This window comes from Sparus aurata, chromosome 21 (assembly GCF_900880675.1).
Source record: "Sparus aurata chromosome 21, fSpaAur1.1, whole genome shotgun sequence".
NCBI classification, from domain to species: Eukaryota; Metazoa; Chordata; class Actinopteri; order Spariformes; family Sparidae; genus Sparus; species Sparus aurata.
In genome coordinates, this window is record NC_044207.1 from 19,259,491 (window position 1) to 19,282,269 (window position 22,779).

The window sequence follows — 22,779 nt, forward strand, 5'->3', positions numbered from 1 at the left end:
TGAAATATGCCGTTTTAATTCGGTAGTAAGCGATTATCGACCTCCTTTTGGCGAGTCAAAAGACTATACCTACACACAGATGGCCTTGTACAGGTCTCAACATATAAACAAATGTAATATCCTTTGCATCCTTCTAAATGCTACATGCTGGTATTTATGGGTACGTGTAGTTTTGGTCATTTGTTTTATTTCACTCAAATCTGGAAGCTTGTCCGTAATACAGTGGATATTTCCTGTCTGCACTCTGTCTGTGTGGAGGTATGTCCTCCGTGTTCTCCATGTGAGCTGCAGGAGTTAGGTTATCGTTCCCTGTGGAGCAGAATGAAAAAAAACAGAGAGAAAGAGAGAGTGCCTTTTTTTTGGGGGGGGGGGGGGGGGCACTTTTTTTTTTTGTGGCAGAAATAAGGACTGAGGGATAATGTTGCTAGGAGACCCCGACATCAGCTATTTGTCCCAGAATCATGCTGTAGTCCGCGTGCATTCAGACTCACTCTGTTAGTGTGTGTGTGTGTGTGCCTCCTCTCCCCACTGCGTCTGTGTCCTCGCGCTCTCTCTCTCTCGTATAAAGCCGCCAGCATCTCCTTCTCGCTCTGCTCTCCGCTCGAGTAAAGTCAAGGCTGTCCTCACCGAGGAGCAAATTACAGCCGCGCTCGGAGAATGAACAACGGACGGTGCCTGGGGGTTTTCTCTTTATTGTCTTCATGACACAAAGCTTGGTGTCTACTTTTGGTCAAGGTTGTAGAGCAAATATCAACTCCCAAGCGAGCACGTGTTTTTTCTTTTTCTTTCAAGCGACTCCTCTGTCCTCCAAAACAAAAGCCGTGGATGGAGGGTTAGGACTCGGGTGCATGCTTGAAGATGGAGAGAAACAGCAGCGGAGCAACGAGAGGTGAAAACAAAAGGAAGCTGCTCGTACAGTGGATGTCTTTTTCCCTCAGCACACAGTCTGCATCTTGTGAGCCAAGTCCCAGGGCTGCCTGGAGGTTTTCTTATCCACCGTCACCGTCTCCTTTTTTGGTTCTCCTTCTATTGATCCACCCGTGACCGATTTCTCTCTTCTCTATCGCCTTTTCATTCATCTTGCAAAGCTTTCCTTGCTCTCTTTTGCCACTTCTTTCCTTCTCAAATCTTTCCACTTACCTTTTAGCCTTGTATTCATCGGTTGCTCTCGCTACTCCGTTCATATCCCTCGCCTGACTTTTTCCTTTTTTGCCCATATTTCCCTCTCCTTTCTCCATTTTCAACTCTCTCCTTTCTTTAATCGAGGGCACCCAAGGCTCTCTTAACACCTGCCACTTAGTCCCTTACAATCCTCCTGCCCATCCCGTCACAATGTACCCCTGGAACTCCACCGACCAGGTCTGGATCAACGGCTCCGAGGCGAACCTCTCTCTGGGAGGTCGCAGGGACAGCGAGGAGGAGGAGGAAGAAGGGGATCAGCACCCCTTCCTCACAGATGCCTGGCTCGTGCCCCTCTTCTTCGCTCTCATCATGCTGGTCGGACTGGTGGGCAACTCTCTGGTTATCTACGTCATCTCCAAACACAGGCAGATGAGGACGGCGACTAACTTCTATATAGGTGAGTCAAGTGTCGGGACATCCTGGAGATCAGCAGGCGGGGATGTATACACGATCATGATGAACGCCCAGCACTTCAGCTTCAGATGCAGCATATTTGATCAAGGTCTCTTTCATCTCATCAGCAGTGTTTGAATGCATGCCAGCAGAGGGTTCAAAAGACCTTCAGCAAGACCTTCACTGTCCATTTGCCCAATTAACACGTGGCTACGTGCAAGAATGTCCATATTGATTACAGGTTGACATAAAGAGGAAGAGTCAGGTATTCAGATGTGTTCTGAATTAGAAATGAAAGATGGGAGAAATTCTTAACAGGTGAAAATGTTTTCTGCCAGAGGTGTTGGGAATAATTAATTTCTTCTTCTATAGCTCAGAGTTTAAAAGACGTATCACGTCCTTTTTTGCAAATGTTTACCCAGGGGCTTCTCTACTGTATGGGTAGTCAGTCACAGTCAGTCGACTGGAGGAACAGAAATGCAAGTCGATGTACCGAAGAAGATCTATTTTGATGCTTTTTTGTCACACTATTAATGGCATTAGTATAGAGTAGAAACAGAATACTTAACAGCTCCTGTCATCAAAATATCTGGTGAGATATTGTGGTTTCTGGGCTTCTCTTCTTTAAGGTGTCGGCGTGTAGTTTGATCATAAAAGGAGTCTGTGGAGTCAAGGCGGGTGGAATGAAGAAGCAATCTTTATTGAAACAAAATCTAGCGCCTTGAGTCCTGATCAGAAGCGGCCGTGTTCTGATATTATCAAATCTGTGGACAAAACAATGCCAAAAAATGCTCTGCCCTCTGCTCCCTCAAAACCTCAGCCTTTTGCTCTTAGGAGGTTTTTTCCAAGTGCCACACCTGTTTCTTTCCCTGCACCGGCCTTTAGAGCCCCTTTCCCAGTAAACACCCACTTCTTCTAATTGGTTATTTTGGCATATTATCCAATAGCCTAAAAGAGGAGTTGACCTGTTTCTCTACTCTTCTCCCCTAACTCATCTGACCTGGCTGCTGTCAACTGTAGGTCTTGTCCCCAAAATGACCCAAATGGGTTCCCCATCCCTCTTTGGGAACATAAACGTTTGGGCATCTCCCACCATTTGGTGGGGGCCAACTTCAGGTTTTAGTACTTTATGATGGCCTGCCGTCTACTAGCCTTTAGCCTTCACCAGTTGAAAAACTACTTTAGGACCCCTGGAGCTGTGAGCTTCCCTCTGTCTGCACTCTTTAACTCATATGAGGAGAAACAATTAGTCATCATTTAATCTACACTAAGTAAATTCAAAAATCAGAATGTGTTGCCATCCAGACACCTCAATATCAGAAGACAATGTGAACTGTACCCACTCATTAACTCATCATCTGTTGTCTCTTGCACAGAGCGCACTGGAGACGGTTTCAGTCTCCGCACACACACTCTGCCTTCCGAACGTCCTCACCACCTGTGGAAGTTGACTATATGATTTATCAAAGCCTGGAAATAAAGCCAGCGACAGCTCTCACAGAGTCATTACACTCGATATCCTCATTGTGTGTCCTGATCATAAAGCAGGCAGAGTTCACCGGAACTAAACTTCAGCAAATAGGGTTCACATATGGCTGGCTGAGGGGTACCACCGGTTGCCGAGCATAATATCGGCACGTGAGGCAGTGCGATCGCTGTAAACTTACTGATATGATGATACATGCATGTACTTCCACTGTCCTCTTGCTCCAGCCTCCATCTCAGACACATGCGACTCGTTCTGTGCCAGAAACATGCATCATTATTCATCGTCTTCCTCTGTGATTCACTATTCACCGTAGAGAACCACTGATGAGGTAGCTAATAATACACAGTATTCAACCCGTGACACTTACAGCAGATTAGTGCCGAGCATGACGCATTCCCCCCCAAAAAGAAAGACATGACAGTCATGTTACACAACCCGCGACCACATAATAGATGCATCTTGTGTTTAGAGTGCAGAGAGAAATTAATACTCCCCTGGAGGAAGATGGATGCTTTTCTTCTCATTCAGGACACGAGTGGTCGTGCACCTCAGCCTCTTGTGGTCAAAGGACTTGAATCTCTCTGACTTGGCGAATGGCAATTGGAAAAGCACTTACAGATGTTGTCAGGGGATTTCATTGATCTCAGTTATATAAAAGAAAATGAGATAAATCAAAACCTTCTGAAACTCTTTTTCAGACAAGTCCCGGCCGAGACAGACAACAGCACAGAGTAATTAATCACGCGGCTGCCTCATGTCTCTACTGGTTTTTCAGTGGTGATTGACTTGAAGTTGATGATTGATTTTTTCTGTAGAAGTCAATTACAAGCGTCTGACGTCAACTGTCATCGAAGGTGATTGATTAAGTGAGGCCACAGAAGAAATGCATGTCACGTCCATACATTTATATGAAAATGAGCTCGCCTCTTCCCGTATAAATGGGGGAAAGAAGGAGTGCGATTGATGATTTGCCATTTGTGTCTGTGTTTTGCATATTGCATCGTGCCTGTGACTAGAATTTGATCCGGATGTATGATGATGTCCCTGGGCCACAGCATTGAAGCTGTTTAATATTCAACAACATTGTGTTAGCGTGTGCACCATCTGGCCACCCTTTCAGCGTAATGATCCAGCCACTACAATGTGATTAGATCATCCAGTAAAACAAATAGGAGCCAGTGTGTGGCAATATCGTCAGAGTGACTGATTAAACATTGAAAGAAAAGGAAAAGTGAGATGATATTGCTGAAGTTATCACTGCCACTAGTGCTGTCTGCCAAGAATTTACAAGAAGGCACCGGGTTGGGTATGTGGATTTAAATGAAGCAGTTTATGTTTTTGTAAGAGTCCGTGTTGTGTGGGTGAACTGTACGTCCTGTGTCATCAGTCAATCAACAGTCGTGTGTTTGATTTTCTGAAGCACCTGAGGCAGCACAAAGTCAAGTAAACAGATGCTGATTCTGAAGTATACTTGACATCAGCATTGACCGTTCTTACCTTGAAGCTTTGCAGAAGACGGACACACTTCAGTCACCAAGTAGAATAAATACAGTTCGCACAAAACTAAGCAACATAAACTAATCGGAGGTGATGTTTCAGTCCAGTTGACAGCATAAATTGTTGGCAGTTAAAGTTTCTGCAAACAAATGTCTCACAGGCTACGTACTGTACGGACATTTTACATGTTTATGACCTGACTTGGTGGGGGTGGTGGTGGGGTTACAAGCCACGTTCAAGAGTGCATTTCAACATTTGTAAGAGTGACACCACTGGATAATTCGAATTTGGGACGATTTCCAGCCCTGTTTTCGTAGACGAACGTAGGTGTTTTAAGGCAAAACGTGATCTCTTTCCGACCCCAATCAAGCGTTTTTGTGCCTAAACCTAACCACACAAGCTCAGCTTTGTCACAACATGAAATGGAAAATTGAACCTAAATGAAATGGAAAATTGAGTTACAGATTTTTAAATACGCTGTGTTACACGTCAACATCTGTAGTTCAAATCTCAGGATGTGTTTACCGCTCGGTAAAAGTTTTAATCCTGTGATTTTGCACTGAGTGCTTGTGTGTTGTTCTGTCTTTGTGCAGCGAACCTGGCTGCCACCGACATCATCTTCTTGGTGTGCTGCGTCCCCTTCACTGCCACCCTCTATCCTCTCCCTGGATGGATCTTTGGCAACTTCATGTGCAAATTTGTTGCCTTTCTACAGCAGGTAAACACACGACTTACCTTTCAATCCTATCACAATCATAATGATATTTTTCTCGGCTCAGAATGTGTCATTCATCTGCGCTTGTTACAAAGGGAACTGAAAAATAGACATTGATCAAACACGCTGGATTTGCTCATAAACTAAACAAACTCCTGATAACATGATTCAATGAACGTGCTCTCAATGGTGACATTTAGGACTGTGATACAATCAAATTCTCTCCACCAGGAGCAGCTCAATGTGTACTCGTTTCATAACTCAACTGTGGGTCACAGAAAATCCAGTCTTTTTAATCCGCTGCAGGAGGCCAACAACCCGGCCTTTGAAAGAACTGTCTCGAGAGAGAGCTGAAAAGGAGTCTTTGCTTTTACATGTTTTTTCCAAAAAGAGTTTCAAGCGAGAGACGTTTCATTTACACAGCTGACAGCTGATGACAGTGGACTCATCAAAATACAGCTCAAAGTGACACAAAAGGATGTCGTAGCTATAATCAAACTGCAACAGAAGAGAAAAGGCATGAGGAGAAGCACACTGGGAACAGCATCCATGACTGAATTCAATACAGTATGTTTCTACAAGCTGGACATTGATCATAAAGAAATATTTAGATGTATGCCGCCACCTGACCCAGTTTATCACCACCACTTAGGCACTCAGGGACTCTCCACACATGATGGTGTTACGGTGGTGTTCTGCTGTGTTGAGAGTATGAATAATGAGCGTTGAGGCGATGCTGATTTCTTTAAGTCGTGCCACCGAAATGGTGCTTCTCCAAGATGCAATACAGCATCAAATATGTTTACACCACTGTTTCTTTGTACTTGTATGTGTTTTCGATTGTTTTTGTCTTGCGCCCGTCTCCAAATGGGGGTTGAATCTACCACTTGATCTACTTCGATCAATTCTTGCTTTACATTCAGAAGGTCTTATCCTCGCAGAGTCGCAGTAATCCATAACACCTTCCTCCACTTAGGTTCACAACATTTTTTACGTGTGTTTTCAGGATGCGAAGTTCCAGCTTATCACCAGTATTTACTCCCCTTTTATTCCTGTTTGACCTCACCAACTCCTGAGGGAAATATCAGACTCCTTAATGCGTCCCTATGTTTATCAGCTTAGCCACTTTTTACAAAACTGCCTGCTCATTGTGGAAACTGCATTGATGAGAGCGGTGAAAAGTTGTGGGCCATCAGACCAATACAATGAGCTGAAAGATGCTAAAATGCTTTGATGACTTGATGATAACTCTTGAGGGTTGGGTGCCAAACTCAAGATTAATGGCAGCGACATTGGTGCTACCAGTTACCAGCGCATCTTTAGAGTTACGTTATAGAAAGAAAGACAAGGTGCAAGACGCCAACCCTGCAACAAGTCACGTGAAACAGCTGCTCAAACATAATATACTGTATGTCTAAGAGCCAAAGAGCCGCATTCATTCTTGGAAAGTGGAACCCAGCCAGGTATCTGTACAGACAGGCAGGAAGCTTTAGGTGACTGAGCCTGAAACAAAAACAGAAAGCAAGAAAGCAAAGTTAGAACTCAGATGAACTTGCAGAGTATGAGCAGGGAATGAGCCAGGTAAGTGTCTGAAGAGGAAACGAGAGGCAGGTGGGAGAGGAAGGACAGACAACTGAGGAGAAGGGAGGTGGGAACAGGTGTGTAGAGGAACGGGGCGGTCAGGTGGTGTGAGAAGGAAAGAAAATCTGAGAGAATCTAGTGGATGGATGGAAAAAACCACAGCGAAGCGGCCAGAAGACAGAGATATAGGCCTACTGTACTTCTGCTTTTTTCCCCTGCTCCCTGTCCTGCAGTGACAGGATACGCCATTAATCATGAGTACAGCAACGCAAAAGACCTCTGTTAGTGTAGTTATCACATACATATTTTCTTCTTCCTTGTAAAAATGCATCACAAACAGAAAGCCGAGCACAGGCCACGACCTGCTGACCTGGCTCAGCTTATTCGAAGAGGAGAGCCAATTAAAATACCCTGAAATGCCAGAAACCTGACAATGAGCGGGCAAGAAGCTCACACCTCAAAATACAATGTTTCTCTGCAACACTGTAATTACACTGAACTATGCTCTAATAACTATGAACTACGCAAAAAAAAAGCTCAATTAGCACCCATACGAAGAGCCCGCACTGTCACCAAGGGTCTAAACGTGGGAGGAATTTGATAGCTCGTGTTTCGTTAATAAGCAACCTGTCAAGCGATGCACAGTCTAAAACAAAAAATGTCCCAGGGAGGAAGAAAAAGACTGAAACATGCAGTGAATTTCATAAATTTTATATTTTGTTTAGTTGTATTCATTATGAAACTAGAGGTGGGGAGGAGACGACCCGTTAGGCCTTTATGAAAATTATTAATGTATAATGATTATGTAGTTGTATAATTTGAGCACGGAAGAGTTAAAAGTCAGTGTGAGAGGCAGGTGGAAAGGCCCCAAAACATTTTGAATTGAAATGTGACCACTTACTGCCTCCACTGAAGAGGTCATATTTTCACCCGTGTCCATTTGTTGTCTGGATTACACGAAAACCACTGAACACATTTCCACAAAGCTTGGATGGAGGATGTGCCTCAGCCAAGAACAGACCCCATTAACTATTTGTGCTCTCTCTAACATTTTAAGATGGCTTCTTAGGGAATAATGCTTGGATCTTGATGGAAACCTCAGGGTCCGCTCGCACCTACAAAGCTTAAACCTGGTCTCAAGCTTAGAACGCCCGACCAGATACCTACACTTGTTGCAACACTGATCCTCAAGCCTTCTTCAGACCAGTCGTAAAACTTACAACGGCTGCAGGAGCAGGAGTAAAGTCAAAATTGCGCTCATCATTGGACTAACATAATGACTGTTCTCTGAACAAAGTGGTCAGCTGGACACCTTTCAGAGATGAGCAGTGACTCAATGACTCCTGAGGGACAAAAACCTTCCCATGTGAAAAGTGGAAACAGTAATTGCCTGGCGAGCACACGTCTCCTGTCGCTCTTTATCAGTTTTTTCCGTCTGTTTCAACACAACCATTTTCTCTGCCTTTCATCGCTCAGCCCTGCACACATGGCGTTAAAACATTTTAATCCGTCTCTATGAATGGAGACTCGCCACCATTTAATCGTGCACAGGAGAGGGGTAATTAGGTTTCGTATGATTATAATGAGACATTAGTGCTGACCGCTCTTTTCAAAGAAGTTCAGACCATTAAAAACCAGCGGTGTTCCAAATTGTTCTCAGTTCAGTGAGAACCAGAGGTGAACAGCAGGTGAAGTGAACTACGCTCATCATCAGTCTCTGTTGAAGCAATATTACATGACGGATTGCACAACTGCTGCTGCTGTTTCGCAAAGAAGAGTGTAAAAGCCTTGTAGGATGGGAGTGTAAGAACCTGGTTAGAGAGAAAAGGAATCGCGGTGAGGCAGGGGTTATTTCGTTGGTCAGCACTACACCTTTCAAGGCATTCTATTAGCTGCGTTACACGTGATTAGTATTCCCTACGTCATCTGAAGAGGAAAAAAGGATGTTAAAGGAGAACTTCGGTCGATTTAAACATGCAGCTTCATTGCTCAAGCTACCCTTGACTTGCCAGTACCGAAGACGCGAACAAATTTGGTCCAGCCATTACAGAGCTCCGTGAACGGAGACTTAGCATTGAACGCTAACAGCATGGGGTCAGAACTTTACACTGTGTTTTAAGCGTCTTAACATGCTCCACATCTCACACCAAAAGTTATGCAACATCAGCAGACACCTTAGCACACAGCACTGTAGCGTGTGTGACTCAAAATGAATAAAAAAGTAGTTAAAACAGTGTGTTTGTGCAAGCAGCTACTTGCCTGTTTGTTGACATCGGCGTCTTCCGGTAGCTAGACCAAACTAGTCAATCCGTCGAGCGTGCATTTACTCCCTCACTGGCGGAGACGGAAACGTATTCCAGCATTTTCGTGTTTCTGTTCATAATGTACATGTCCATGTTACAGCCTGTCATGAGCCATGAGCCTTACAATAGCCTGTTAAGCCTGTTAAGTGCACACTCGATGGATAAGCTAGTTTGGTCTAGCTACCGGAACACACGGATGTCAACAAACAGGTAAGTAGCTCCTTGCACAAACACACTGTTTTAACTACTTTTTTTATTCATTTTGAGTCATACACGCTACAGTGCTGTGTTGTAAGGTGTCTGCTGATGTTGCATACGTTTTGGTGTGAGATGTGGAGCATGTTAAGACGCTTAAAACACAGTGTAAAGTTCTGACCCCATGCTGTTAGCGTTCAATGCTACATCTCCGTTCACGGAGCTCTGTAAGGGCTGGACCAAATTTGTTCGCGTCTTCGGTACTGGCAAGTCAAGGGTAGCTTGAGCAATGAAGCTGCATGTTTAAATCGACCGAAGTTCTCCTTTAAGGGAGCTTAATGCGACGAAATTTCTCCATGTTGTTGCACCCTGCAACGTAATGCACCTTGGACACCTTCTACTTGCATTGTGGAAATCTTACACTACTAAAATGAAATATCTGATATTATTCTTATTTATCTGATTTTATTGAAATATATGTGAATAAACGTGATTTGATTAAATTACAAGTACAAGTAGCCTGCGGTGTCGTTTGTAAACTAATTAAGAATATAAAAATTAGTCACCAATTAATATGTGATTATATATGTCTTATTTAAAGAGCATCTTGTGTATATTTTAATGTTAAATGATGTCCTCCTTGATAAGTATGAATGATACTTAAAATGTATGCCAGGTCACATGCACCCTGTCATCGTCTCCTCTGTCAATCTTACTCTTCTATACAATTATGAACCTGAAAATGAGCATTATATGTCTCAACACAACTGAGCTCTACTGTTTGAGCGTAAAGACTGGTGGATAATCTTGCTTCTTAACTGCCTGCAAAAGGGATGAAATGAGCACGCTCTGCTCCCTACGGTTTTTAATATTCCATGTCTGAATATTCCTGTGCAGTCCCCCTCACAGTGGGCACAGGAGAAAACCGAGAGTGGATGTTTCACATGTTGCACAGTTGCAGCCCAAATGCAAGCACAGGGGTTTCGAGGGAGCGTTACAAAATCTGGACGTCATATCAATGAGTCATGCTCCTGGATAAAGATTGGGAAAAAAGCCCCACATCCACACACATTTCCAGCTATTCAGTCGATGCAGACTCAGTTTTGAACAATCGTGTGTTCTGTCCTCCAGCACTATCCACCAAAAGAGCATTTTTACTCCTTTTCTAGATGTATGTAAAATGTGTTTCATGGGACACAAAATATGTAATGGCAACGGTCATGGTGGCGCACATGTCCGTGCAGTTTTTGTGGAGAAGTGGGCGGCTCAGAGTCGTATTAGTTTGGCTGAGATGTCTCTTTCCGAACCGATAAGAAAAGTGGATGATGAACACAGACAGGATTATAATATTTATACAGCATACATAATTTTTTTCTTTGCAGCCCGCCTGATAAAAATTCATCGTTCTAAAGCCACGCTGCTACATAGACGACTATTTTATCATCAAGGTCTTCTACGTAAATTGAAGAAGGTCGCTGATGCTGCCATGATGTGATGAGTGAATTAATCCTCAAAGTGGGAAAACCAATTCACAGAGGGGCCGTTTCTGAAGGACTGCATGTTGCAAGTATTGCATGTAGTCTTTGTCTAGAAAAAGGCGAGCTTGTTCAACAACATCTCTGTGTCGGCAAACACAGTGGCAGAGCGGATTAACAAGTTATCAAGTGACATTTATGGGACAAAGCCCGAAGTTTCCCTGCTTACTCTGCGGCGCTTGATGAATGCACAGACTGGACCGACAGAGTACAGCGAGCCATTTTCATCAGGGGCGTTACTTACAGATTCCAGGTAACAGAAGAGTTGCTGAGTTTGTGAGCTAAAAACTAAAGACATGACGTGACAGTTTCTGAGAGAACTCCCTCTATCTCTAGCGTAGAGAAACTGTTGACCGGCTATGAACTGTAATAAATAACACGCACAGGTCCAGGCCCTACTGACGCCCTTCCTGAAGCAGCACTTAGGGTTTCAACTGTGACATCCATCAGGGCTAATGTGGCTCAGCTGTTCGAGCAGAGGTGCTGCCAAGTGTCTGGTAAAAAATGAAGAACCAAGTTTCATCAGGGATTTCATTTGTTTGTTCAGTGCGAGGTATACATTTATAGTTATTCATGGGAAGATAATATGATTTGCACCAACGGTTTAAAATGTGAAATATGAGGAGAAATGCAAATTCGTTAAAGTACAAATGTATTCAGGGCTTGCATTTGTTAGTTCAGTGCAAGGTTTACTTTAACTTATCTACATTGGACAAATAAAATAAGGGTACAAAATGTTGTTTGTATTTTAGTATTTTTGATAGAATGATAATAGAAATAACACAACAATTTTAGAGTACCAGAACACTGAAGTGACCCTCCTACGAGATAACAATACCAGCAGTGACCTCCGGCTCATTTGAGTTTGAGAGCCATGATAGCCACCCGTCGATGTCAGAATACCGCTCACTGCGACACTGGTAGATGCCGATCAAAGAAAGTAAACAGAGCTAACTATGAGGGGGAAAAAGAAGAAATTAAAAGGTTTCTCGTACATCTGTTATTCTCTTTTTCTCCTTTCAGTGTAAATCTATCTCAGATTCAACATTTGTTGAAACAGGCGTTACTCGGAAAATGAAATGAACACCAGCGTGTTTACAAGAATAAAGACAGTCTGCCGTTTGTCTTTGAGTTTATTTTCCCTCCAAAGCAAAAAGAGAAAAAGAACATGTTGTTTCTCATATAAATATATAAATATACGTATATACAGCTGCTATACTTTCCTTAGTTCCTGGCAAAGGTTGATTTTTAAGTAGGATGAATGAGAAACACACAGACGGCACGTGTACCTTGTATCTCTGTCAATGTGAGGAGCTGCATCTCCTCCTTTTATTTCTCTTCTTTCTTTCTCGTCACCTTGTAGGACCTTCCAGCTTCACCGAACGAAAACATGACAGATTTCTGCTTTTCACGCCTCTTACACCTTTCTTTTCTGTTTTGTGAGAAGAGTGTTTTTCTCTGCAGTTCGACAGCTGGGGTCATTTCTGTGCTGTTGTCTGGAGGAATCATGGGGGCTGTTGCTATAGGTAGTGATTACAAAGATAGAGAGAGAGAGAGAGAGAGAGAGAGAGGGACACAGACAGCTTCTCTCTAGCTTCAGTATTTTATGTCTGTAAAATCAGTTGGAACGCTAATGAGAAAAATGCCTACGAGAAACAATCGACTGAATGAGCGCATGCTATTTCATGAATAGTTAAAGTAACTGCATGAATAAACCAGACTGTTCTTCAGCTACATATGATAAACTACATTTTCAATAACAGTAACAGATCAAAAGGAAAATGTGGAGGCCCTACTGGACTACACTTTTATCCTAGTGTTCTTTTTTAATCTTTCTGATGTATTATTTTATATTCATTTTTCATTTTCTTTATTATTTTGATGATAATGCACGCAGGGCTGTTGCTGAATAAGTTATGGAAGTCTGATGGATTTCTAATTGGATTGCCTTTAAAAGCTGTGGACTCACAGCGTCACAATGTCGACTAACAGCAGAAGGGTTTACTGTGAGTCAATCCAATCGCCAAAATAGGTTTTTAGCAATGTGCGTTTACACAAACCGCAGATATGTTGAAACTTAATATTCCTAATCTTCAACTTCATGTTCTATTTACTCTACATATGAAAGTCAGATGATGAATGGGTCATGAGAGGGTGATACAACAAATCTTGTAGAGATATCAATAAGGTGGCCTATGCACAAAAGTGAATGTATCAGTGGTTTGCAAAATGTTATCGCCAACATTTTAACTGCATCAGCCTCAAAAAGACGGAATAAAATTAATATACTTTGATATTTTCAGAATGATTTGCCATTCACCACAACGCTGCTCATTGCGAGGTTATCGTAAGGAGTGGATACAGTGTGAAACAACTAGCCTGGCTAGCTGTAGCACACATACGTAACCTCCCCTTAACTGTTTTTTTAGTTTTTTTGATCTTTCATCAGTTTTTCTGTGGATTAAACAGAGATTCAGTGCCTTTGTTCTGGAAGGCAGGTTCGATGTTCCCCCCTGTTATATTTAGGGATGTATACCGAGGACCGGTACTTTTTGGTACCGGCTCCTAATTGGGTCGGTACCAGGGTACCATTAAGATTCTGGACAAACAGAACTGTTATCGGTACTTTTTTAATTTATTTATTTTAACTTTGTCATCGTTTTTTGACATGGATGGTTTCTGGCGCTGCAGTCTTTAGCGTTAGCCGGGCTGCTAACTGTACTCGCTTTGTTATAGCAATCAAACATGCCACACTCCTTTAGCTTCATACTATGCTCCAAGTGTTGGTGATGTTGCTTACCCCGAATTTCCCCTGCTACCTGCTGCGTTATGGCTCTGATCCAGTTTTGCTCCGCCGTCTGCTGTCTGGTAACCCCCACCGGTTGCGTTTTGAGTCAGCCACGGTACAGTACGGTAGACAGCTGGCGTCGCGAGGCCGAGGAGTTTCCGCGATAATCACATAATCACTCGCGACCGCAGTTATAGGTATGTGTCATAAAAATTTTGTAAAGTAAGCGGATGCTATACTGATATTTCAGTACTTGACTTCCTGTCTGCTCGGTGCTAAATTCAGCTGAATTGCTGCGTCGTGCTCCGGCATCCGCCAGATATAAAAGTCCTGGTTATCTGTTCCGGAGTATTTGTAATTGCATAGCTTCTGTTCTGTTGAAGCTTTATTATTACCTTGTGTTAATAAAAGGTTGAAGCTTTTGACATCTTGTAAAGTCTTTATTTTTTTTTTACACAAAATTACATGTAGTATCGATAAGAGTATCGATAAGTATCGGTACCGATAAGGAGTATCGGTATCCGTATCGGTATTGATAAAATCCTAACAATATACATCCCTATTATATTCTAAGCATAGTCAGCATAGAGTCTGTTTTTTGAGTAGCCAAAATGGACAAACCAAACTGTCTGGAAATTTCACCACTAGATGCCACTGAATTAACCAGATCTTCACCTCCGGCTGTTTTCAGGGAAGATTTTCAGCCCAGTCAGCAGGATATGTGTTGGCAGATAATGGTTTCTGCAAAACGCTGATATGTTATTTTTGACATTTCAGCGAAATGTGTCATATCACGTTCACGTTACATGTTTGTGCCCTGACCTTCACACCTGGAGGTTGGAGAGGGTGGTGGTGGAAGTACAGGCGAGAAAGCTGCCAACATTTCAATCGTGTGACACCAATGGATATTTTTGAGGAGACCTCGGTGCAATTTACAGTCATGTTTTTGGTGACCAAAACAGTCATTTTAAGCCAAAACATGATCTTTTCCTCACACTAACACAGTGTTTTTTGTGACTAAACCTAACCTGACTATGCGCAGAGTTGTCAGAATATAAAAGTATAGATGTTAAGTTGCAACAATATATATTGATGGTTTGCAAAAACGTATATCGTAAACGTATACATTTATTCTGGCTACTTTGTTGAAGATTTTGCGCAACACAAGGTTCGCCTTTTGTAAAACATGAAGCAATCTTTCCTCAGCTCCCTTAAAGAAATGAGATGATCTCATTACATTCTCTTTGCGATGTCGGAAGCCTGTTCCTTTGAATTGACATTGTGCATTAAAGAGAACAGCGTGGCTCGTTCCTAATGCACCAGGCGTCTTAAAAAATTGAGGGATCAGGGCACCCACTTCCTCAGTGGCCACAACACTGAACTCGTTACGACCCCCTCTGTCATCATCACATGCTTTGAAAAACTGATGTGGCCCACCAAACCTCTGGAGGGTAATGGGCGCCGGCTTCAGTCGCAGATGAGAGATGGAGGGAGAGAAACGGAGAAAGAGGCAGAAACATAAGAGGGACAAAATTAGATCTTATTTGAGGAAGAGCACAGAGCGAACTTCTGACCCCTCATTTCTCACCCCGCTGCACATATTTTAAAGCGGTATGGATTAGTTCACCTGCATATAGCACCGCACGGCCCCTTGAAGTGAAGAGAATTTGATGAGGCCTACCCCGCTGAAAATCAATGTACAGAGGCGTATGAGGAGACTTTCTCGTACTGCGGAACATAACAAATATGAGATTTGAATAAAATGTAGCATTTTTATCAGCAGGTGATGTGAGATGAAATGCGCCAGGAAAAAAAATGTATTCTGTAATTGCTTCTGTTGCAACATGAACTCCACGTTTTGGTTTCTGATAAGTATTCGTCTGATGTGCCCAGACATCATAGAGTCGAGCGCCATCGAACGCCATTAGAAATTAAATGGAGTGATTTCTTCATATGCTAACTGAAAAGTACTTATCACAAACGCAGGTTCCTCTCTGCGTTCCGTCTTCCTGTTGCTCAGCAGGTTTCCTCCTGCGCTCGTTCCCTTCCCGCATGTTTTCTAGACTAAAAAAGCGCCAGAGCTCATTAGCAAAAACATCAGACAGCTCGGAAAGCGAATTAGAAATAAAGCGAGTTTATTGAGGACCAAAGACTTGTACTGCTTGTACTTCTCTGCTTCTTAATGAGGCTGGTGATCATGTACGAGGCTGAACGCATAAAATACCATTAGAAAGGTGGTGTACGACGTCTGATGCAATTACCACAGAATATTTAGGAACTTTTATAAGCTTGTGATTGGCCCTCTGAGAGAACAGCTCGCTCAAACAGCTTGTGCACAGAGCAGCAGGAACGAGAAAGATAAAGATTCCTTCTCTGGGGCTCTTCCTGAGGTGTTTTTAAAAAAAGAAAAGGGTTTTTTTTGGTCCGGGGAGTTTTTCCTCATTTGAATCGATGGCCGAATGACAGAGGATGACGTTCACTGTACAGATTGTAAAGCCCACTGAAGCAATGTGATTGGGATTTTCGGATGTATAAATAAAATCAAAAGCGTGTAAACCCGTTGAAAGTAGACTGCTGACTGCTTTCCCATTGCCAGTAGCCAGTGTTGTACCTGTTGAGAGTTGCACATGCCCCATGCCGGTCAGGTAGCTAGCTGGCAAGGATCTCCTACTAACAAGGAAGCCACTACTGGGGGTCACTAAGCTAACAGCTAATTTGCATCCCTGAGTAGGTGAACATAGTCAGATGAAAAAGTATTAACAAGCCAGCATCTACATCTTAACCACAATGTGTGTCATAGCATCGTATCATACATATGCATCAGCTATGTTTTTTAACTGCCCTTCCTAGGTGACAGTCCAAGCCACCTGCATCACTCTGACAGCTATGAGCGGAGACCGCTGTTACGTCACGGTCTACCCTCTGAAATCTCTCCGACACAGAACTCCGAAGGTGGCCATGATCGTCAGCATCTGCATTTGGATTGGTATGTCCTGCTCGTTTGATTGGATTACTCTCATTTCCACTTTTTAAATGATTTATTATCCTGTTAGTAGTACCATTTGTATATAAACTACGTCAGAGAATTAGCATGCGTGACATAAACCACTTCAACTAACAGAGTCCATGTCCTGCACAGGCTCCTTCATCTTGTCCACCCCGATTTTGATATACCAGCGTATAGAGGAGGGTTACTGGTACGGCCCGAGGCAGTACTGCATGGAGAGGTTTCCCTCTAAGACCCATGAAAGGGCTTTCATCCTCTACCAGTTTATTGCTGCCTACCTGCTGCCTGTCCTCACTATCTCCTTCTGCTACACTCTGATGGTGAAGAGGGTCGGCCAGCCCACCGTAGAGCCCGTAGACAACAACTATCAGGTAAGGACAAGGTTTGTTCTGCTTTGTTTTGTGCTCAGGTGTACTTACTTGACTTGGCTACGAGCCGCTGCTGCGAATTGTCAGCTATAATTAAAGATGTAAAGGTCTCTTGTCTCTGTACGGTGGCACTTCCTGGGCCTTTATATAGTGTGTTATCTTGAGTTTAAAGTTGGCCGTCTTTGAAAATGTCTTTGAAAGCACCATTCTTTAAATAAGCTGTAACCATGTGAAATGCAATAGGTGCCTCTATAACAAACCCACGGAGAATTGTCACTCAGCTTGGCAGTTGCTTTTAGTTCTATAAAGTTTTCCAGTATGTTTTAGTTCATTACTTTGCTTTAACAGCTGCAACTTTAATGTTTTTCTTGACCCTCAGCACAGCTTTATTCAGCTGTAGCTTAAAACCAAATGACATGCAGTAAAAGTTAGGGGCTAGCTGATGAACATAGTGGAGCATTTAGCAGTTCATCAGCCATATATTTCCCTCAGGAGTTGGTAGAGACCAAAGCCAGAGCTAAATGGGAAGTAAATATTGGAATTATATCTATCATATCGCCAGAAACACTGGAAAATAATGTATTTCTGTACCTTCTGGATTTATGAATTGGTACCTATTTTCTAGCAAGTTCAGCAAATCAACTACTCTGCCCCCAGTTGGTCCAAATAATCAGTAATTGCAGGTTGAAATATATATGAAATATATATTGTACATTTGGCACATTGGCGGTTTAAGGTGATTAAATACCCACTGCACAAACAGTCCACTTGTCAACATTATGCAAACAACGAATGGGGAAAATCCCCTTTGCTTTGCTTCCTGAACACACCTTAATAAAACTACTCTCCTGTCATCTCTGCCTCGCCAGGTCAACCTCCTGTCAGAGAGAACTATCAGCATCAGGAGCAAAGTGTCCAAGATGGTGGTGGTAATCGTCCTCCTCTTCGCCATCTGCTGGGGTCCCATCCAGATCTTTGCCCTCTTCCAGTCTTTCTATCCAAACTACCGGCCCAACTACGCCACATACAAGATCAAGACGTGGGCCAACTGCATGTCCTACGCCAACTCTTCGGTCAACCCCATAGTTTATGGTTTCATGGGAGCTACTTTCCAAAAGTCCTTCAGGAAAACCTTCCCATTTCTGTTCAAGCACAAGGTCAGAGATAGCAGCATGGCTTCAAGGACTGCCAATGCTGAGATCAAGTTTGTTGCTGCAGAGGAAGGAAACAATAACAACGCATTGAATTGAATCTGAGAATAAAAAAAATTGAAGAATGGAATGATTATTCGTACGCAGGGCAATCGCTGGAAGAAGGAAATTAAAATACTGAAACAATTTTTAAATAGAGCGACTGGCTGATCTCAAAAGGACAGACTATGTTTGGCAGACACGTTATAGTTATGTTAATTACTGCCACTAATTAAGGAACTGATATGGAAAAACACAGATTCATAATATGGATGGACACTAACAGTGTTTGGCACAATAGGTTACCTGTTCTGCTGCCAAGGATAGGCAGCGTTGAAACACAATGTCAGCTGCCAAACGCCACAGCTAAATTACAGCTGTACACAATGAGGCACATTCTGCCATTTGGATAGCTTATAATGTATATATATTCTAAGACACGTGAGGATATAGTATTTTGGAAATGACCGAAGGCTGAATGTGCATTTTGAATGGACAAATTATATTCCAGAATAGCTGCCTATGGACATGTTTTTTTTCTCATTTATGTGGGTTGACGTTTGTTCCCATCACTGGAGAGAAAGAGGAATATTCAACAAGAGACATTGTACTCTGTATCTGTCGTGCCAGAAACTGCCGTCTCTGTTACATTTTGGTTTCTTTTCTTGTGTTACATGAGAAAATTGGGACTTCTTTCGCATTTAAAGACAAAAAAATGAAGCTAAAATTAGGAGATTTGGTTAATTTAGCATGAAGGCTGCAAGAAGGAAGAAAAAAATGCTTACCAGCACCTCTAAAGCTCGTAAAGTTACACATTCATACATGTATAGTTTATATAAACATTAGGGGTGCAAATGCTAGAACATGCACCATTACACTCCTAATAACCAAAGAACTTGTCAACTAGTGAGCTTTAGAAGCGTTGGCAGGCATATTATTTGGGACTTGGGAAGTAGGAAAGCAAGCTTATTCTCCTGATTTCCTGTCATGTATGTATACCGTGTGTTATTTTTGATTTCCTGTCATGTATGTATACCGTGTGTTATTTTTGTGCCTAAAGCTAACCACAGCTTAGATTTGTTAGAAAATAAAACATGATTAGTTTGTACTATGTGAACAATTAGGCAACGGTGCAGTAAGTTTAACTAATCTATAGTTACCATCTCGCATTGATCTCTATTTCTAGCCTTTATGTGAAGGTAAGTCGATCTCCGTCTGGCTCTGGCTTTGTATTTATGCTGTGTTCATGTCTTATTGGAGTTATTGGAATTTAGAGTTCCAACTTGTAAGGAGTGTTTCAGAGCAAATTCCAAGTCGTCATGTCAGCCAAAGTCTGTTGTTAAATGTAATTTAAGCCAAATGCAATGGATGTGGTATTATAATGTCACAGTTTTTATAATGCAGGCGACCAACTCTGTAATCATATAACCATCTTTAGTTGCCTGTTGCTGTGGAGGAGTTAAATGGCCAAAATAAAAAAATAAAAAATTAAGTAAATTACCATCGACAAAATACAATTAATTAATTAAAACATTAGAAAATGGATAGGTAAACTGATGGAAAGGTAAATAAATCAATTCATGTCACATTGAATACATTTATGAATATATCAATGCCTACATTTATTTTTAAAATAATTTTTAGTGTATTCAATGGCATTTTTATCTATTTATTTATTTGTGAAGCCTTTTTTATTTTTTTTATTTTGGCAGTTTTGGTCCTCTATATGTAGCATAGGTCGTATGTATTTGCATGGCAGCTGCTGAATCAGTCATGTTTTCATGTAAGTTATGTGTTGTGGTTTTTTTGCTTGTGTGGTATATAACAGAGATGGAGACAGAAGCCTGCCCCAGACAAAAAGGAACAGGACAGGATGTTTGTTTTTCTACTACATTTAACCAGCTGTGAAACAGTGAGCTCAGGGTAAGACAGGGTTAAATTTATGCTTTTCTGTTTGGTGAGAATCCAAGCAAACAGAGCCAGCATCCAGCTGAATGGGAGTTTCTCTTGCTGCCAAGTGTGATGAGTGGGAGCTGGCTGAAGCTGAGGTTACGGCTGGTGAAACATAGATAGTGTTTACATTTCTTTTGAGTCTTACACACAATCCTCACACCTTCCTCATTACATGCACACGCACACACACACGCACACACACACACACACACACACACTGTAGAAACATACACGCACATGCACTTTCACCAAGTGTACCCAGGTGTTGTTTATTGGAAGACCAGTTGTGACATCTTTGAGAAACAGCCTTGCATGGTCTTGTCGGATGGACTGAATTTCAAATAGAGGAGCTGACCCATATAGCCTGTGGCCTGCATTTAGAGGAAAACTTGTTCAGAGAGCAGATGCCTGGCAATGGAAATACAGCCCATGATTGTTGATAAGTCTACAAAGCCCCTGTCAGCTCTCCAGTGTCTAGATGCACTCCTATTCTATCCATCCCACACAGTGACATTCAAAATCAGAGCTCAAATTATGGCCCATAGAAAATCCGCTAATGCAGTTCTAATTTAAATTATAGATACTGTAGGACTTGGCAGTCTTCAGGGTTCATTTAAATTACATCAGCATGTTCTGAAAAGGAAAAACCACCCGAGCCGGCATAATTAGGGATAAATAGGTGACATAAAGGTACTCAAGAGTCGTCATTAACAGAAACATGTTAGTGGCGAAACCTTTAACTATGGACAACTCTCTGTACCTTAAAGGTAAAGTTCACCTAAAAATGAAAATCCAGTCATTATCTCCCCACCACTGCCGATGGAAAGTAGTGGGAGGTTCTGAAGTCAGCAAAACATTTCTGGAGCTTCACAGCAAAACAGTGTTGCATCCTTCTACTAAGCAACTGAAGTAGATGGGGACTTTCTTACGTTTTAGAAGGAAAAAAAAACAGAAATAGAAAAAGTTTGTCTGGTGAAGTCCGAATATCTGGAAGCCCTGAGATCCCAAAGTGATTAGAAAATACATTATTTACACCCTAAATGTGCAATCAAGTGCGTGGAAACACTTCAGACAGGGTATGTGCTAACGCTTTAGCTTAATAGCTTCAGTATAGATTTCTGCCAAGAAAAGGCTATAAATACAGCTGTTTCAGATTATTTGGGGGATTTCGTACACTTGGATTATGCCACATGAGCTGTAGGGAGCCATTTTATGTTTTCTTTTGTTTTTGTTTTGTCCGTTTTAAAAAACAAGCCCCCATCCTCTTCACTTGTTCAGGAAATTGCTGCGTACTTCCTTCAAGATGTTACTGTAGCTTCACCTCTGAATACAGTTTTGGCACAACATATACCTTGCATCCACACAGTTAAACATATTCTTACCTTAGATGAAAAAAGCACGCTGAGTTTCATTTGATTGGAATGATTTTGAGTTTTTCTATTCGAGATGGAAGTGATACGAGCTCCATCACAAATTACAACTATAACTATAAATGTATAAAAGACAGTCAACAAAAAGAAACGTTGCTCAGTTTCTTCAGAATATTCAACATGGAATAAATTACAAGGTAAAAAGGGTTTATTTCTGTCGCGCTGCTCCCTTTTTCTGGTCAATTTAATGCTAATGACTGCTTATTGCTGTTTAATGAATGTGAACTGTGCTGTGTTCTTTCCATAGAGGCTGTTTCTAACTTCATCAGGACCAGTTTCACCAGTGATACTCATGTTGTGTGCTTTGCATCGACAGTTCGCTCTTCGTACCTATGCTTTTCTTTTTCAGAGATTGTGATTCTACTAAATCTGTGTTCTGGTTGTTCAGCAGTTTTTCTTCAGTTAAGCTTCAATCTTGAAGAGTAAAATAAAGTGACCCTTAAATGTCAAGGTAAGCCATTTTTAAATGAAGAAGATCAAAAACGACTCAGGGTTAATGTGAAATCATGTCTGTATTACGTTCACTATGGAGGGAATAACTAAGGGGAACTCTTAGTTAAACTCATTTTGTTGGTGCCAATCATGAAATTATCCTGCAGATACATGACGACATTTGATCTGAATCAATGCTTGACATTTGCACTGTGAATCATCTGGAAAACATGCTTTTCTTTTTTGTTGGCCATTAAACAAAAAGAAGGACTTGTCTGCTTGCTGACTGAGTTTCTTACCATAAATTATTACACTCTATTGGTAGAATTCTAGTAGAATTGTCTGCAGAATATTTGGGAGGCTTATACAGGAGAAATGACTGCAGAGCCACTTTCACATAAGCTTTAACACCATAAGTACCTATTATTAGTATTTACTGGGACCATTCTGATTAAATTGATCAAAATCATGATTTAATCTTTTAATTAACTCTTAATATATAATATGTATAGTCAACTGTTTTTTCAAAATAAAAGCTCAAACATATGGTACAATAAGACAAGCACAAGGTGTAATGGTGCAGCGCAGCTTTAGCTTCTTATATTAATTGTATAAAACTGGGAAATCTTATCTTTTATCTTTTGTTCATTTGGTTGATTAAAACTGCAATATCACGTTGTCATGGAGCACGTCATTGAATTATGTCTTTTTGTTGAGATGT

At 41.7% G+C, this 22,779-nt stretch overlaps 1 protein-coding gene across 1 annotated transcript; it reads left to right on the forward strand.

The window, feature by feature from the left end:
• Positions 1-421: 421 nt before the first annotated feature.
• Positions 422-22,329, forward strand: kiss1ra (KISS1 receptor a). Its single transcript, XM_030404220.1, has 5 exons — positions 422-1,579; positions 5,155-5,279; positions 16,529-16,664; positions 16,818-17,056; positions 17,923-22,329. The coding sequence occupies exons 1-5, from the start codon at positions 1,333-1,335 to the stop codon at positions 18,301-18,303; spliced, it is 1,128 nt and encodes a 375-aa protein (XP_030260080.1). The 5' UTR covers positions 422-1,332; the 3' UTR covers positions 18,304-22,329.
• Positions 22,330-22,779: the final 450 nt, after the last annotated feature.

Bases quoted from the DNA above. Each gene is read 5' to 3' on its own strand.
- kiss1ra (XM_030404220.1), top strand. From the start codon at position 1,333: ATGTACCCCTGGAACTCCACCGACCAGGTCTGGATCAACGGCTCCGAG. The intron at 1,580-5,154 runs GTGAGTCAAGTG...GTCTTTGTGCAG, and splicing joins GGCGACTAACTTCTATATAG to CGAACCTGGCTGCCACCGAC. The intron at 5,280-16,528 runs GTAAACACACGA...TGCCCTTCCTAG, and splicing joins TTGTTGCCTTTCTACAGCAG to GTGACAGTCCAAGCCACCTG.